Source organism: Danio rerio, chromosome 20 (assembly GCF_049306965.1).
Source record: "Danio rerio strain Tuebingen ecotype United States chromosome 20, GRCz12tu, whole genome shotgun sequence".
Classification (NCBI taxonomy): Eukaryota; Metazoa; Chordata; class Actinopteri; order Cypriniformes; family Danionidae; genus Danio; species Danio rerio.
This window is the reverse complement of record NC_133195.1, coordinates 36,648,819-36,666,167: the sequence shown is the minus strand read 5'-3', so window position 1 is coordinate 36,666,167 and position 17,349 is coordinate 36,648,819. Positions and strand designations below refer to the sequence as shown.

The 17,349-nt window shown below is 35.2% G+C and overlaps 2 protein-coding genes across 7 annotated transcripts; one reads left to right on the top strand and one right to left on the bottom strand.

Moving 5' to 3' along the window:
- The first annotated feature begins 1,872 nt into the window (after positions 1–1,872).
- Positions 1,873–15,444, top strand: LOC141379343 (rho-associated protein kinase 1-like). Of its 4 annotated transcripts, none has more exons than XR_012395891.1 (6): positions 1,873–2,298; positions 3,993–4,253; positions 5,841–5,985; positions 6,071–6,209; positions 13,444–13,755; positions 15,168–15,444. XR_012395891.1 is itself a non-coding variant. In XM_073933448.1 (5 exons), the coding sequence occupies exons 2-5, from the start codon at positions 4,035–4,037 to the stop codon at positions 15,268–15,270; spliced, it is 606 nt and encodes a 201-aa protein (XP_073789549.1). In that variant the 5' UTR covers positions 1,873–2,298; positions 3,993–4,034; the 3' UTR covers positions 15,271–15,444. The 4 variants fall into 4 exon arrangements, 2 of the variants coding, with proteins under 2 accessions (XP_073789549.1, XP_073789548.1); XR_012395890.1 differs by having other exon boundaries at positions 1,873–2,423; XM_073933448.1 differs by lacking the exon at positions 13,444–13,755.
- On the bottom strand, positions 7,881–12,624 carry LOC110438164 (uncharacterized). Of its 3 annotated transcripts, none has more exons than XM_073933410.1 (3): positions 10,534–12,624; positions 9,401–9,523; positions 7,881–9,255 (listed from the first exon to the last, which is right to left on the bottom strand). In XM_073933410.1, exons 1-3 carry the CDS (start codon positions 10,673–10,675, stop codon positions 7,961–7,963), a joined length of 1,560 nt encoding a protein of 519 aa, XP_073789511.1. In that variant the 5' UTR covers positions 10,676–12,624; the 3' UTR covers positions 7,881–7,960. The 3 variants fall into 3 exon arrangements, with proteins under 3 accessions (XP_073789511.1, XP_073789513.1, XP_073789512.1); XM_073933412.1 differs by having other exon boundaries at positions 9,401–10,446; positions 10,534–10,889; XM_073933411.1 differs by lacking the exon at positions 9,401–9,523 and having other exon boundaries at positions 10,534–12,279.
- Positions 15,445–17,349: the final 1,905 nt, after the last annotated feature.

Sequence of the window (17,349 nt, the reverse complement as noted above, 5' to 3'; positions counted from 1 at the left end):
ATTTTGACTCTGAAACTCGCGCGTGCCCAAATAGACACTCCCACACCATCCCACTTTTCTTCCTCCGACACTCCCCCCTAAACAGAGCTGGACACGCCCACTTTTCTGACTTTTTCCAAAGTAGAGGTGTGAAAACACCCTGCTGAAACAAGGGGGTTTCATGGCCCTTTAAGGTAGTGCGAGGAGCATTGAGTAGTAGCCGAAAGTTTGAATGGAGTTCTATGGTTTATATTGAGTGCAATTAGGACTTGAATCGCTGTGAAATTAGATGGGGTAAGCTAGTCACTGGATTCTGGATGATTTCTGAGCTGACGTTGCATATCGCTTGGTGTTATTATTAGTTCATAATTATTTATCAAATTTAAGCAATTTATTTTATATATGCGTGTTGTCTATGTAAACTTTAATAACGTATTTAAGTTAATACATGTTAAGTACCTAGACGATGAATCTAAGGAATATAGTCTATGCGTGGCTCAGGATCACAGGTGGAAGCGAAAGAGAAGAGTGGAGGGGCTGCCGGCGTTAGTGACAACAGCGGAGGCGGCCTCACGCTGGAACTTACGTCGGGGCCTGACAGAAAGTTAGGGACTAGAGTCGTTTGCGGAGGCATGCTCGCGCTACTGATGGCCCTAGGATCACAGGTGGGAGGAAAAGAGAAGAGGGGTTGCCGGCGTTAGTGACGTCAGCGGAGGCAGCCTCACGCTGGCACTTACGTCGGGGCCTGACAGAAAATTGGGGACTAGAGCCGTTTGCGGAGGCATGCTCGCGCTACTGATGGCCCTAGGATCACAGGTGGGAGGAAAAGAGAAGAGAGGAAAGCTACCGGCGCTAGTGACATCAGCGGAGGCGGCCTCATGCTGGAACTTACGTCGGGGCCTGACAGAAAATTGGGGACTAGAGCCGTTTGCCGAGGCATGCTCGCGCTATTGATGACTCTAGGATCACAGGTGGAAGGAAAAGAGAAGAGAGGAAAGCTACCGGCGCTAGTGACATCAGCGGAGGCGGCCTCACGCTGGAACTTGCGTCGGGGCCTGAAGAAAGTTGGGGGCTAGAGCCGATTGCGGAGGCATGCTCACGCTACTGATGGCCCTAGGATCACAGGTGGAAGGAAAAGAGAAGAGAGAAGGGGATGCCAGGGTTAGTGACATCAGCGGAGGCAGCCTCACGCTGGAACTTGCATCAGAGCCTGAACAAACCTGGTTAATCTGCAAGCGGCATGAAGGAAGAGTCCGCTTGTTAAGTGGTGACCTGTTGGTGATGTATGTAATACTGTTTCCGGGTCCAAGCCGCCACCTATTTAAGTTGAGAAATTTAATCTTTTATGATCACTTTAAATTCTTATCACACAATAAAGTTAATTTGATACAAAATCAGTGTACGTAACCATGGCTTGGCTGCATAACAAATACCAAAAACATAACAAATTATAAAAATTTATCACTTCTGCACACTTTCTGTGTGGACGTATGTATTGTGATAGTGATTTCGAAAGTAATAAATCGCTTTGTAAACATTATAATTAACATTTCATGAGTCTCCCCATGCAGTAAGTTGAGAAATTATTTGTTTATGATCAATTTTAAACATATTACACAATAAGTTAGATTTATACAAAGTCATGTTGTACACAACCATTTTGGGCTTGCTGTGTAACAAATACCAAAAATTTTAACAATTTATAAAAATTAATCACTTGCGTCATGTATGAGGCATAGACATATATATTGTCATCATGATTTCCGAAAGTAATAAACCGCTTTGTAAACGTTATAATTACCATTCCATGGGTCTCCCCATGCAGTTGAATAGAGCGCTTGGACCCGGAAGCCGCTTCGCGTGACGTCACACTCACGAGCGGACAGGCTTGTTATTCCTAATTTGGCGCGCCAAGAGCAGGCATTGCGGGCACTGTGGAAATGTGGAAATGTTCCGTGCGTGGGGGGTGGATGAGGCCGTAGCGGAGACGTGCTCACGCTGTCATAGCGAATTGGCCGATGGTGATGCTTCACCTGTAGAGCGGTGGCCTGGCACTCGCTTGATCTGGGCCGGTGGTTTCCAACTGGGGAGCGGCTCAGGTTTGTTGCCGGTGTCTGGAAGAGCGGCGGCGTGGCAGGCCTAAGTTAAGACCGCGGACTCTGTTGATATGCTCTGCCGAGTGCTGATGCGCTGGACGTCGGCTTGGAGTTTGCAAGAGGAGCCGTGTCATCCTCATGGAAATTTGCTGTTTGGACAAGGCTACAGCGATTGGATGTGCCAATGCTAAAGTCGTGAGATGCTGCAGGGAAGACAGCTTTGGTATATATAGGGGTTGCTCAAGAACTGATTTGATGATGGAATAATTGTCAATGACGTATTTGATACTGAAACTTCTGCGCATGCTCCTCCCGAAATTTGTTTATAAAACATCACAACGAGAGCTGGTGTGAAATATTTTTGATGTTTAATGACTGTTCTATTGTTCCAGTTTTGCGTTTGTTGTATACTTGGATGAATCCTTTTTTTTATCTCCCCATTTTTTTCATTTTCTTTCTTTTTTCCCTTCTTTTTTATTTTATTTTTTCCTTTCTTTTCGTACGATATTCATGCAACCTTATCTATACAAATGGGGGTCACATTATGTTTAATATATACTTAAAATGGTAAATTTGAAGGTCTGTACTTGGAATGTTAATGGAATTCACACACCTATTAAGAAAAGAAAGGTCCTGACTTGATCACATCAAGTTTGGAGGATGGTGACAGTATTAACGTTGTAAATGAAAATAAATTTAAAGAATGTCTGATTTTGGTCAGCAGAGGACACTAAACTCTGGTCAATGTCATTTACTGTAAAGACACACCCTGTTGAAAAATTTGATTATTTTAAACCTATGACCTATTTTTGAACTAAATTAATTTATTTTTGGGGTTGCACTGTGATCCTAAAATAGAGCTTAATGTGAAATTCTCCTTTGACATTTAATTTGGCAAAATATACACCGTACTACCCATTAAACGCAGCCTTGGAACAATAATTTGTACTTTAAAAAAAACCCTGGTTTGGGATTAGGCATGGGCCGGTAAAAGATTAAAAAATAATAATGTTAAATGACTAAAACTACTAGTACTTCACTTAAATCGTATAAAATAGTATAAATAGTAAAATGTAAACCTGACTGAGAAAATATTCTTGACTGGCTGTTTTTCAACACTTGTATTTCACAGGATGCACCAGCCCATGTTGTTGTCAGTCAGTTATGTACTCGTGTAAATAAGGACGACAAAAAATACAGACCAGTTCATTAGACCTTGAAGCCTAATATTTCTGCTGCTGTAATGTTGATGTTAACTAACCAAAATAAAGAAAGTTAAACTTGATTTTAAGTATAACATCATTTAAATAGCAATAACTTGTTGCTAGTTGTATTTTATTAGTGCTGTCAAATGCTTAATCACATAAAAAATTAAGTTTGTATTTACATAATATATTTTTGTGGAGTGTATATATTTATCATTTAGCGTACAGTATATACGGACACTAAGAAATGTATATATTTGAGAAAATGTTCATTTATATCTTTATATGAAATATTTATATCTACATCAAATTATAAATAAATATAAATAATGATGTACATGTTATGAAGATGCAAATTTTAATTTTGGGTTTGATTAGTTATGATTAATTGCTTGACACAACTGTTTTTGTGTATGTATATGTTCATACTTAAAATGTCATTTAATATTCCATTTATAATTTTTTTATATTTTAACTTTATTATTTACATTCTGTAATTGATAGCATTAAAAGTTCTTTAATAACAGTATTCAAATTATGAAATAAATATTTAAACGATTAAATAAAGTCTGTGTTCAATATCACATTGCTTATTATTTAATTTAGCTGGGTTGCTGCAACTAAAATTAAGTATTGTTAAATTTCACTGGTATTGATTACTGAAATATATTGTGACTTCTCTGTTCACCACTCTATCTCTCTGTCCACATAGCTGTGCTGTGCATTCCAAGATGAAAAGTACCTTTATTTGGTGATGGAGTTCATGCCAGGTGGAGATCTGGTGACTCTGACCAGCAACTATGACATCCCAGAGGAATGGGCTCAATTCTATACGGCAGAAGTGGTGCTGGCACTCGACGCCATCCATTCTCTGGGCTTCATCCACAGAGACATCAAACCAGACAACATGCTGCTGGACCGCAATGGACACCTCAAACTCGCAGACTTTGGCACATGTACGAAGATGGACTCGGTGTGTGATAAGTGCATTTGAAGTGTCTTTTAAGGGGGTTTAATTCTAACAAAAATGTTTCTCTCCTTTTTTTTAATAATCTAATTGAACAATATTTTGCTTAGTGTGCTTTTGTGCTGATACCTTGGCTAGTTTAGGCCTGACATGGATTAATAGATATGACCACTAGGTGACACCACTACTGTAGGTGACAGCAAGTCTCTTTCTCCTTATCAAAAATAGTAGGCTGCTATCTAAATCGGTACTTCATTTTAGTTCTATGTTGTGTCTTGACAAATTAAAATAGAATAGAGGAAGTGAGAATGAAATTCAGGCTACTGCATTGACGTTGTTGTCACTGTCATGTTGACCTGTCGTCATCAGGCCTCATAGGATAGTAAATGAATTAATTCCACACTTCAGTAATTGATAATTCTGGTACTTTTTGCCTCCTGATTCATTCAATCATTTTCCTTTGGCTTAGTCCCTTTATTAGTCAGGGGTCGCCACAGCGAAATGAACTGCCAACTTATCCAGCATATGTTTTACACAGCGAATGCCCTTCCAACTTCAACCCACTACTGGGAAAAACTTATACAGACTCCTTCAAACATACACTATGGCCACTATGGCCAATTTGATTTATTCAATTCACCTGTAATGCATGTGTTTGGACATGGGGAGAATAAACAAACTCCACAGTGAAATTCCAACTGGCACAGCCGGGCTCGAACCAGCGACCTTGTTACTGTGAGGCGACAGTGCTAACCACTGAGCCACAGTGTTGCCCCTTGCGTCTTAATTTCTACTACTAATTCGAATGTACAAGGTCACATGCTGTTTTTCATAAACTGTATACAAGGGAAGTGTGGGATTTTGAATTTATTCTGTTTTGATAAGTGATTCAATGAACATTTATTCAAACAATTGATTCAAAATGGCTGACTCATTTAGAAACGAAGCAATTAGTGACTGTCTTTGTTGATGATTTATTTAAAACAGATTGAAGTTCAACACACACACGCACACACAAACTCTTGCTCTAAGATGCACATTTACTGCTTCAGCTTTGTTTGGTATTTTCTGTTGATCTGTTGAACAGAACTCGCTTTATTGTGTTTTAATGGATGTTCGGGAAAGCCTGATTGTGTTAACTTGCTTGTATTATTTCACAAAATCCTACACATTTTAAATTTTGTTTGTTTTTCTCAATTGAATGAAGCTCTCTGCAATGCCAGCTCACAATACAATTACATTTTTATATAAAACGATAAATATCATACACCAGTAGTTGGTGTGTTTACATGTACTGTACATGACCGAGAATTAGAGAGTTTCTTTTAGATTTTGTAGTGTGGAGATTTACAATTATCACCTCACACATTGCAGCAGATTTGTTTAAACAATCATTAACGTAGGTTACAGAAGTCCTCCATTCGGTGATGATAGATGTCAGTGCTGCCATCTTGTGTCTAGATTGTACAGTGCAGTCCTTGAATTGAATGAAAATGAATTGTGTAAATAATTGAAATTTTAAACATACTTGTATTTCAGCTACATTAACTCAGCCAGTAATGTTTATATCCATGTCTCTACATGTGTGTTTAGACTGGTTTGGTAAGCTGTGACGCTGCTGTTGGGACACCTGATTACATTTCTCCAGAGGTTTTAATGTCTCAAGGAGGGACTGGTTATTACGGTCGCGAGTGTGACTGGTGGTCTGTTGGTGTTTTTATTTATGAGCTTCTAGTGGGTGAGTAGTGTCAGCTTCATCTCTTGTAATTTTAGTTCAGTGTTCTGATCATTAAATTTATTTATTCGTCTGTCACTCTGAGCAGGCGTCACTCCATTTCATTCTGAGTCTCTGGTGGGCACATATGGAAAGATCATGGATCACAAGAACAGCTTAACTTTCCCAGATGATATTGAAATGTCAAAGGATGCCAAAGACCTCATCTGTGCCTTTCTGAGTAGCAGGTGAGACTGAGAAAAGTAAAGATTTGATTTGAGTTTTTTTCAAGTTCAGACTCTTCGTCTCTTAATATACCCTTTCTTGTTTGTTTTTAGAGGTTGGCTGGTAACATGTATTTTTTTCAATTTGAAATTAACTTTACTGTAAAAAAAAGCAAATTTTCAGGACAATTTATTACACACACGATGAGATTTCTTTCCTAGTTTGGAGTTTATAACCTGGGTTTGACATTAGCTTTTTTGATCACCAGCCACAGTGGCTAGGAGTTTTCTTGCCATAAATTACAAGGCACAGAAATAAAGGAGATTAATTTAGCAGCTTCAGTGAGAAAAATGTGCAGTTTTTGCTCAGTTTATTCTCAGCTAATGTGATGGAAAAACATATTTTGCCTCTGTAGCCAGAATATGATGATCCATTTCCCCAAACACAAATGTTGGCTATAAAAAATAAATAATCTTTATTAAACCATTCAAGATATTCAATGATTTTTTCTCATAATTTTGCCGCCCTGTATAATTGACCCACAGTTTTGTACAACCCAGTGTTGTTGTTGTTTACACTATGTAGTGTTCTGATTGATTGAAATAGTAAATAATGTGAATATTTGACAAAATATAACAATTTAATATAATCTTAGCCTGATTACTACAGATACCTAAAACATAAATAAATAGTTTTATTAGTGAAAAAAAAACGATTTATCAGTGTTATTATATGAAATGTTCCCTATTTTTAAGGTTTATGGTCAATAAGATTTTTTTTCTTTAATGGTAAATACATAATAGATTACAAATATTAAGTTAAACTTGGTACAACTTTAAAAATGTTATTATATTAAAAGATGTTAAAGTAACATCAAAATATTTGTTGTCTTGACTTTTTGTCATTACATTTTTTACAGTGCAGCTAACTTTTTTTTTCTATTCTTTAGCGGATAAATAGCTTTTTGAATTGCCTGAAAAACCACCTCTTGCCAGTGTGTGTGTGTGTGTGTGTGTGTGTGTGTGTGTGTGTGTGTGTGTGTGTGTGTGTGTGTGTGTGTGTGTGTGTGTGTGTGTGTGTGTGTGTGTGTGTGTGTGTGTGTGTGTGTGTGTGTGTGTGTTTTGTTTGTGTGAGAGTGGCAGTTTTTGCTAATTAAACATTTCCAATGGACATATTTTCAATTCATAATTTCAGTTTGTGCAACTGTAGGGTAATAGAAACGGAGCGACTAGAGACCTGCACTAAAAGTCTTTAGTCTTGATGGTAAAGTAAACTAAGAGTTCATTAAGTTAGAATTAGATAGAAGTCTAATTGAATAGATTATTAATGGATTTTCATCGTTTGAAGATGTGATGAGATTTTTCATGGATTTGTAAGTGGTTTCTATGGAAGCAATATAAATCTTAAAGGTCAGACTCCAGGATCTGTAGGTTTACTGTATTAGTGCTGGGCAGATTAATCACATGCAAAATATAAGTCTGACATTATATATGTGTGTGTATTATATATATTTGTTTTGTATATGTGATACACACATACATAGAAACTAAACTATACAAAACAATTTTGTTACATATATATGTTTACATTTATGTTTAATCTAAATATAAATCAACATTTTCTTTAAACAAACAAAATTCAATACTTTTGAAACAGAGAATTAAGCAGATGAACACAACACACAGCACATACAGTATTGTACAAAACACATTTTTATTGATGTTGTACAATGTTGTTCACCCTCCTCCTTCACATACAGTATGTCTCTACTCCTCTACTTGTCTTCCTCGTTCATACTGTTACTTTTTCTTGGCCGCCTCCTCCTTCTCCTTTTCTTCACCACCTCCTCCTCCTCCTCCTCCTTTTCAATGTCATTCATTTGCTCTTTCTCCTCAATGTGATTCTCCACCTCCTCACTTTCCTTTCCTTCCATCTCCTCCACTTTTTCCAACATGCAGTTTTTTCTTGGCCGCCTCCTCCTTCTCCTTTTCTTCAGCTTCTCCTCCTCCTCCTCCTCCTTTCCAATGTATTTTATTTTCTCCTCATTGTTCTCCTCCTGAGCTTTCATCTTGTCCTCCTCCTCCTCCTTTATTTGCTCAAACAGAAACTTTGCCGCAGATAGCCTTCTGGCGATAATTTTCCTTCTCCAGAGCTCCTTCTCTGACAGTCGGGTGCTGGTATCTTTTCTTTTCTTTTTCTCCACCACCACCTTCTCCTCTTTCATCACCTTCTCCTCCTCTTTCATCACCTCCTTCTCCTTCTCCACCACCTCTTCCTTCTGCATTATCTCTTTCTCTTGCTCCTTTTTCTCCACCAACTTCTCCTCCTCCATTTTCCTTCTCCAGAGCTCCTTCTCTGACAGTTCGGTGCTGGTATCTTTTCTTTTCTTTTTCTCCACCACCACCTTCTCCTCTTTCATCACCTCCTCCTCCTCTTTCATCACCTCCTTCTCCACCACCTCTTCCTTCTGCATTATCTCTTTCTCTTGCTCCTTTTTCTCCACCAACTTCTCCTCCTCCATTTTCCTTCTCCAGAACTCCTCCTCTGACAGTCGGGTGCTGGTATCTTTCTTTCTTTTCTTTTTCTCCACCACCACCTTCTCCTCTTTCATCACCTCCTCCTCCTCTTTCATCACCTCCTCCTCCTTCCCCACAAACTCTTCCTTCTGCATTATCTCTTTCTCTTCTTCCTTTTTCTCCACCACCTTCTCCTCCTCTGTTAGTTGGGTGCTGGTATCTTTCTTTATTTGTTTATTTTTCTCCACCATCTCCACCACCACCACCATTACCACCACCTTCTTCTTTTTCATCATCTGCTCCTTCTTCTCCACCACAATCTCATTCTGCATTATCTCCTTCCCTTCTTCTTTTTTCTCCACCACCTTCTCCTCTCCACTTTTCTCCTCCTCTTCCTCATTTGTCTTCTCTTGCTTTGTGTTATCTTTCTCTTTGTCCACCACCTCCTCCTCTTCCATCACCTCCTCTTTCTTCTCCACCACCTCCTCCTGCATTATCTCCTTCACTTCTTCCTCTTCCACAATCATCTTTTCATAGATCTCATGTTCAGAATCTGTTAAGACAAATGATTGCAGTTTGCACATAGTACAAAGTCATTTTCAAGGAGACGTTAAACTCCAGATAAAGGGGAGTAAAAATACAGTTTATTAATGACATTATACACTAGAAAATATTGAGATGCAAAAACCATCATTTACCATCAGATGAGGAAAGTGTGAACGGCTCATTACGAGGACAGAAGCAGAACCATCGTAGAGCAGCTCTGATGAAAGAAGCAACCTTGCTCTTCTTTCTCTTTTCTTTCACTTTCTCCTTCTCATCTGTTAAAAGAGAAATGATTGCACATCTTTACACACTTGTCCACAGTAATTTGAGAGAAATTTAAAATGAAAAATCACCAAAAACAAAAACTCCAATATATAACCATTTAAAAAAGTTATTGTAGCTAAACCAAGGTTACCACAAGTTTACCATGGATTTGCTACACTTTTGTATTTTATTATTATTTATTGTATTTGACTATAATATTTTATTATTTTCATGTTATATAAAACTGCTTACACAAATGATCAATGCACCAAACAATATAAAAACTACATGTTCAGTGCACTTTTTTAAAATAGAAAACTGAATACTGGGTTATTTTGCACAGCTAGAGTTTTTCAGCCAACAGTAAATTTCTGATGAAAGGTTTCAGTGATTATTTAACATTTTATAAGGTTGCTTTTACAGCATAAACATCGTAATGTAATTAAATTACAATCAGTTAAATTAATCCAAGCATTCATTTAGTTGTTCAAGCATAAAACGAGACAATAGTCTATTGTATGGAACCGCTAGCACCGTCAGTACCAGCAGGCTAGCGCAGAAACTCCATTTAAAATACTGAGCTAAAATAAATTTTCATGTTTATTTTAAATGTCATTTAATGCAGTGATTCTTGTCCGGTCTGAGACCCACTTTATATCAAATATATATTAGTCAGTGAAGATCACATATTTTTAAAGAGAACAGATCTTAAATGTGGTGATTTTGTAATGGAAAGACAGTTCACCGAAAGCCATCGGGGCTGTCGGTTGAAAATGAAAAGTTTGTGTGCATATCTCATTTTACTAAAGGATTTTAGACTAAAGTTGTATCAGAAAAGCTGAAAATGAAATACATTATCATTTTACCCAAAATGTTGCATTAAGATGCACGTGAATGCAATGATAGCCAGCAGTTTAACCAGCTGTCTATTATCCTGTACAAACATTATTTTTAATAGTAAGTATATTATTATGTCAGGAAAACACTGGATATTGGATAGCACAATGTAAATAAGACTCACTATTAGTGCCATTTCTTGGCCTTTCTTTGAGCTGCTTCACTTGTTTCTGGCTCTTGGAGATCTTGCAGGGTTCGGGAACTTCGTCTTCCTCCATTTTAGCAGCTGATGTTGTGGGGAGATCAGAAATCTGTTCAACCATCATATAATCGGTACAGGGTTTCAGTCTTTCACCTGTAACCACTCAAAAACTTGGGGTTTGCTAGCTGGAATAGGATGAGGATTTCGGTCTTGCACCGTGAATCACTCAAACGGAAGATGTTCAATCGCTGAGACAGTCTCAAAACACTCGGAACGCAAGTTTTTTAACACTTAACAGCCAAAAGCACACCTGTACTACTCCACTTCAACAAACCCACAAGATATTCTCCGATGATGCAGGGCTTCAAGTACACTTTTGGAATGCGTTCTATTCTCAGAACATGTCACTATGGTAACAAGACATAAGACTAAGAAATGTTTTCTTTTAAACTCAAATGACTGCAAATGTGCAAATGACATAAAATAAATGAAAAAATAGCTAAATAAATCGATCTAAGGGACAAAAGCTGTCTTAAATAGATAATCAGTTAGAAATTGATGTAACTGTAGACAAAGAAGCACAACAAATGAAACCTGTGAGGTGAAACTCAAACCACAAAACTGACATATATTGACTGAAATAATATCTAATAAATTATGTTAAAGTATTCCGCTTCAATGTGATCCATCCACCAAGACATGCTGCAAATATACATGCCATTCCATAAGAATTAAATAATATAGTCATTAGTGTAGGAGTGCAACATCAACTCGCAGGAAAACAAAAATCAAAACTAAATGTAAATAATTACCTTTGAACAGGAAATATAGTTTAACAAATGAAAATCAAGAAAATAATTCAGATTCAGGCCGTAAGAGGCAGAACAAATATGTGCAAAAGCACAGGCAACATATATTCAAAATGTGAATCAAAAATAGTTGAGTTGGTAACACTGAGTGATCAAAAAATGAAATACAAAATAACTTTATTTACTAAAGTATAGCCAGAATGTTTTTTTTAAACTGCAGATAATGCTAAACATGCTAAACTTTTAGGAATAGTGTATTAGTGTAATAATTGATCATTTTTATATCCTTTTACATAATCTTCCATTTACAATCAAATTATTTACATAAAAAAGTGTGAGTGGACAACATAAAGTTTATAAATAGGCATGAAACTTAAGGGTTTATAACAGAAGCGCGTTAGAATAAGAGTTATACTCAATCAATTTGGACCAAATGCTAACAATATATATTTTTGCATTTTTTTGTGTAGTTTTCTTCATAATAAATATACTTTAAACAATGTTAAACTTGTAATTAAAAAAGAGGCATGTTGAAAAAAATCTACACAACTATTCAATTCAATTCAGCTTTATTTGTATAGCGCTTTTACAATGTAGATTGTGTCAAAGCAGCTTCACATAAATGGTCATAGTAACTGGATCAGATGCAAACTAGAGTTTTCTTGTTTTGACTCATTAAAATATGTGGTAAAGAAATAACTACATGTGTTCCTTTTTCAATTTCATTGCTCCAACCGGGCCATTAACCAAAAACCATTAGTGTTTAGACATGTATGATCTAAAATTTCATTCATAATGGTCTTAAAATGATCTTAAAAAGTCTTAAATTTGACTTGATGAAACCTGCAGAAACGCTGAAATAATGAGGGCTTTTGTTATGGTGCAGACAGAGAAAGGTAACTTTTTACTACAATAAAATCACATTAAATACATTTCCTTATTGAAATCATTATTTATTTTAAATAACTTCAAATCAAAAGAGCTAGTCAAAGCTGTTAAGTATTGCCAAAGTATTGCAGAATACATAAACAATGAGTACAATCTTAAAGGGATTTTGTAATACATATATAGAATATATACCTACACACACTTAGTTTTAATAAGTACGCAAATAAGAAAACTGATATGATTATTAAAAGATAATGGGAAAAAACTATTAAGAATAATAAATAAAAATACAATACACAATGGTTTATTTATTCAGATGGTTTGTAGTAATACCATCCATATATATGTGTTTGTGTATGTGTGTGTGTGTGTGTGTGTGTGTAAATTGTGTTTTTTGCATCATATAAGTATTTTGACTTTAATAATGGGAATAAAACAAACTTTAAACAAACCTGAGATGGAAATAATGAAAAAAGCAAAATGGTAATTAGAGGGAAAAAACATAAATCCAAAACTATTTAGTCACATAATACACTATATATTCACTGGCCACTTTATTAGGTACACCTTAATAGTATCATACTTCCTTTTGCCTTCCGAACTGCCTTAATTCTTCGCGGCACAGATTCAACAAGGTACTGGAAATATTCCTTAGAGATTTTGGTCCATATTAACATGATAGAATCACTAAGTTGCTGCAGATTTGTCAGCTGCACATTCATGATGTGAATCTCCCTTTCCATCATATCCCAAAGGTCCACTATTGGAGGCCATTTGAGTACAGTGACCTCATTGTCATGTTCAGGAAACCAGTCTGAGGCATTGACATAATGCTCAATTGGTACTAGTTGGCTCAAATTGGCACAATAGAATAAAAACAGTTATACTAGGAATTAGTATTTAGATCCTTTTTTTCTATGTGAATATATTTGAAAATCGATTAGATTCCTGTGATTTAGTTGTTCAGAATTTTGTTTTTGTTTGTTTGAAAATACTTCAAGCACACATTATATGATTTGCCATTTTAAAGACGTTTCTAATGTTACAAAAGATTTTATTTTAAATGAATGCTGCTGAAATCGATGTTTGTGTACAGTGTTAAAAGTAAAATGTATGAACTGCATAAAATTTTAGATTTGATCATATATTAATGATAAAAATCTTTTCTAATGTATGTATTAATTGGTTTTTAAAGGTTCAAGACACCCTGGAGCACTTTAAAAAAATGAACAGATTTGTGTGTGTTGAACATCAGTTAAGACAATGTTAGCACCTGTCAGCTTTAATTGTGGATAAATCTGGATCATTTTGAGCTTTTGTCAAACTGACAAAAACAACTGTCAAACTGACAAAAACAACTGTCACCGAACTGACAGTTCGGTGAACTGTCCACGACCCCTATGGCACGTCTTCAGACCTCCGCCGACTCTCGAGTGCAGACGCTGTAGAGTCAAGTGCCATAAAGACCACATCGATCGCAAAGAAGAGGTCCTCGCTCCATGTAGAGGTCAGGAGATCACACTCAGAAAGACACAACAAACTCATTTTACTGTACTGTAGCTGATTAAACTTAGATTGTTAAAATATTTGTCTGGAGGCAAGGAAAAATATAATTTCATAAATAAATATGTTAATAATAAACAAATAAATATAAATGTAAGAAATATTTATTTTTATATATAAATAAAAGTTCATATAAACTAATTATAGACCTAAAGTTAATATTTTTTTCCATTTCTCAGTGAATATGGGTAATATATATATATTGGTGCATTTAAACAAAACAGATTTATTAAAAAGATATATTTAATAAAATAATATTTTAGTCACAGAACATCTTTAGAAATGAAAAGATAATTTTAAATTCATGCAAAATACTGCAAAAAAATCTACAACATTTTATGACAATTACAAGCTACGACATTTCAACAGAATTGCATATATTTTTTGTTTGTCTTGATGTTTGCTATTTTTGAAAATTAGTATTTTATATTTTTCCCTAAAATAGAATAGAATTTTGTTTTATTTTGTTAGAAAAGCTCCAGATTTGGCTTTAGTGCTGATTAAACTAATGTATATGCACAAATATAATATTGTAAAGCATCCCATAGGAAAGGGGGAGGGGGGGTGTACTCGTATATGCTGAGCACTGTAAGCGTGTATTTATGGATGTTAGTCATAACTGAAATATTCTACTTTTAATCCACTGTTATTTTAAGTTTGACGTTAGCAAGGCTGCATGTATATTATCAAATTCTATTTATACACATAATAATGTGAATTGCTTCTTTTTTTACAAATTGGTAGTTTGCTTTCAAATTTAAAACGTATCAGAACCGCATATAAAATAATAAATCATATATTTGTATTGATATATTTTATTACTACATGGAAAAAAAAAGTTTTCATGTTAAACAAGACTGCAAGTATTTGATCCAAAATGTATTAACATCAAAAAATTGTGGCATATTTCAGCCAATGATATTTTAAAATATTTGAATGTTTTTTTTATTTGTGTTAATGTTAATTTACTTCTGTGATGTCAAAGCTGAATTGTCAGCATTTGTTTTTTTCAATGTTGCTCGATCCTTCATTATATATTTACATTTTATACTTCATAAATTAATATACTACTATGATGTTCATGAAATATCTTATTATCAATGCTGAAAACAGTTGTGGTGCTAAATATTCCAGTGGAAACTTTTTTTAAAAGACATTAAATAGAGCTGAATTTTACTGGATTTAGATTCTTGTAACATTTTAATGTATTTACTGTCATTTTAGACCGGTTTAATTGCTTGCTAAAAATTGCTTGTTATAAAATTGTTGATATAAACCGAAGCTTTTGAAAATGCATTTTAACACATGGAGTTTTGAACTCTGAAAAGAATCTGTTTTTTGGTGTTTGTCCTCCAGTGAATTACGACATGTCCACAGCAAAAGAGATGCTGCTGCTGGCAAACTCCACAGAGGAGCAGAAGAAGTGGGTCAGTCGGCTGCTCAAGAGGGTTCCGTGTAAACCCTCCATCGCCCACTCTTCCAGCATAGCCATATCCGCTGCGCCCTCAGAGGCAACACCCACTACCCTTTCCCCTCAGCCGTCGCCTCGACTTGCTCAGTCTTCACCCAGACTTTCACACCGAGCAGCCGTCAAAGTGCACTCTACACGACAGCAGCCCTCCAGCAAGAACAGGTGAGGAGGAGACGCTTTCACTCACCCTCAACTTATTCCAAACATGTGTCTCTCTTCTGTTCAACACAAAAGAAGATATTTTGAAGAATGCTGTAAATTGGTAGCCATTGGCAGACACAGTAGGGAAAAACAAATACTTTGTTAGTAAATGGGTACATTCTTCAAAATACCTTTTTTTGTGTTCATTAGAAGAAAGATACTGATAGAGATTAAAAACTGATTTTGACAGAATTTACATTTTTGAAGAAACTATACCTTTAATGCCCAGATATAAAGAATGTTTTGTTCCTCGTTAGGAAGAAAAAACAAGTTTGAAATTCCAGAGTGGTGGTTTAGTGTTTGTGAACATCTTGACATCATCAACACGCCTCAGTGATGTTTAGATGAATATGTAAATATGTGCTGTGCAATTTTTTCCTACAGTAACAACTAAATAAACGTAAACAAAAATGACTGGTGACAAAACAGCAGTTTTCAGCAATCCAGTCATGTGGAGTCCCATCATGTTTATAGCAGTTTAATCAAATACACCAAGTATTAAGCTTTTTAAGTATCAAACATGATAAAATCTTTTCTTAATAAATTACCCTTCCACTGTAAAGCAGCTCTTAGTCTTAAAAATAAAGCTTCTATATTGGCATAGATGGTTCCATGAACAGCTTTAAATATCCATTCCATAAAGGTTTCATTACAGTGAAAAAATACATTGATAATCTTAAATATCATTGAATATCTTGAATTCTCGCTGAGAAAAAAGCGTTATTTGAATTAAAAGGTTCTTTGGGGAACCAACAATGGTTACTTTTTAGTGCAAAACTTTTTCGAACCTTTATTTTGAATGTGTTGGATTGTATTGGCCTCAATAGACTTAGCAGAACAAATGCGCTGGAGAAGATTAACCTGTTAAAAAAGGCGAAGCTCTAAAGCCACACCTACGTAAAATGGGACCAGGTAATGACCGTTTAAAGGTGTTTACCAGCGGATGCAAACTTTTGCTCAAAATGACAACATCAATTTATGTTGATGTATACTGGGGCCTTTAGGTTATAGTGAAATATAGTAGAATTGTAGGATAGAGTAACAAGACTTCATCTAAAGCAATGTTTGAAATCTTCTTTTACTAACACTTGATGTTTTATTGGATAAAAAAGAGAAATAGCTTGATTTATTCATCATTTCCCATTCAGCTCTTAGCCATTACCTCATTTTGTGTGCCAAATATATTCATTTTCATTCCAAAACATGTTTATTTGTAGTTCTACAATAGTAATGAAAAAGAATTATAATTTAACGGTTCAAAACATTTGAATGTTTATCGTGCTTTATTAGTTAGAATTTGCATAACTCAGCATTTTAACCAATTGCAAAAATGATGCAAAAAAACCTTCTGATTAACCACTGAAATAAGCATTAGTTTTGTTAAATATAAAAATAATTATCATTAATTGATAACATTCTATTTTTGTTAATGCTAAAAAATTAAAAAAAACTACAAGCAAATATAAATAAAATCATGTTTCATTTTCTTAATTCTGTAATAATACATTTGTGCTAATAGTTAAAACACTTTATTTTATTTTATTTTATTTTATTTTATTAGACAAAGCTCTTCCATGAAAAATTAAATGCCTAATTCATGCCAATTCATGTAAAGTCACTTTCTGAAAAATAAATCTTTTTTACCTTCCTGCATACACTTCTGTCTGAACTGTTCTGCTCAGCTTTAAACTAAAAAGTGTATCACTGCACTGCTATTGTTGTTGTTCTGATTAATTGCTCATATATAGATACATATCTCAAAATAAAAGAAAAATTCATCCAAAAATGTACTTGTATAGACTGCTCACTGTAATGTTGTGCAAGGAGTTGTGGTCACTTTGAAAAACAAATACCTCACTAAACATA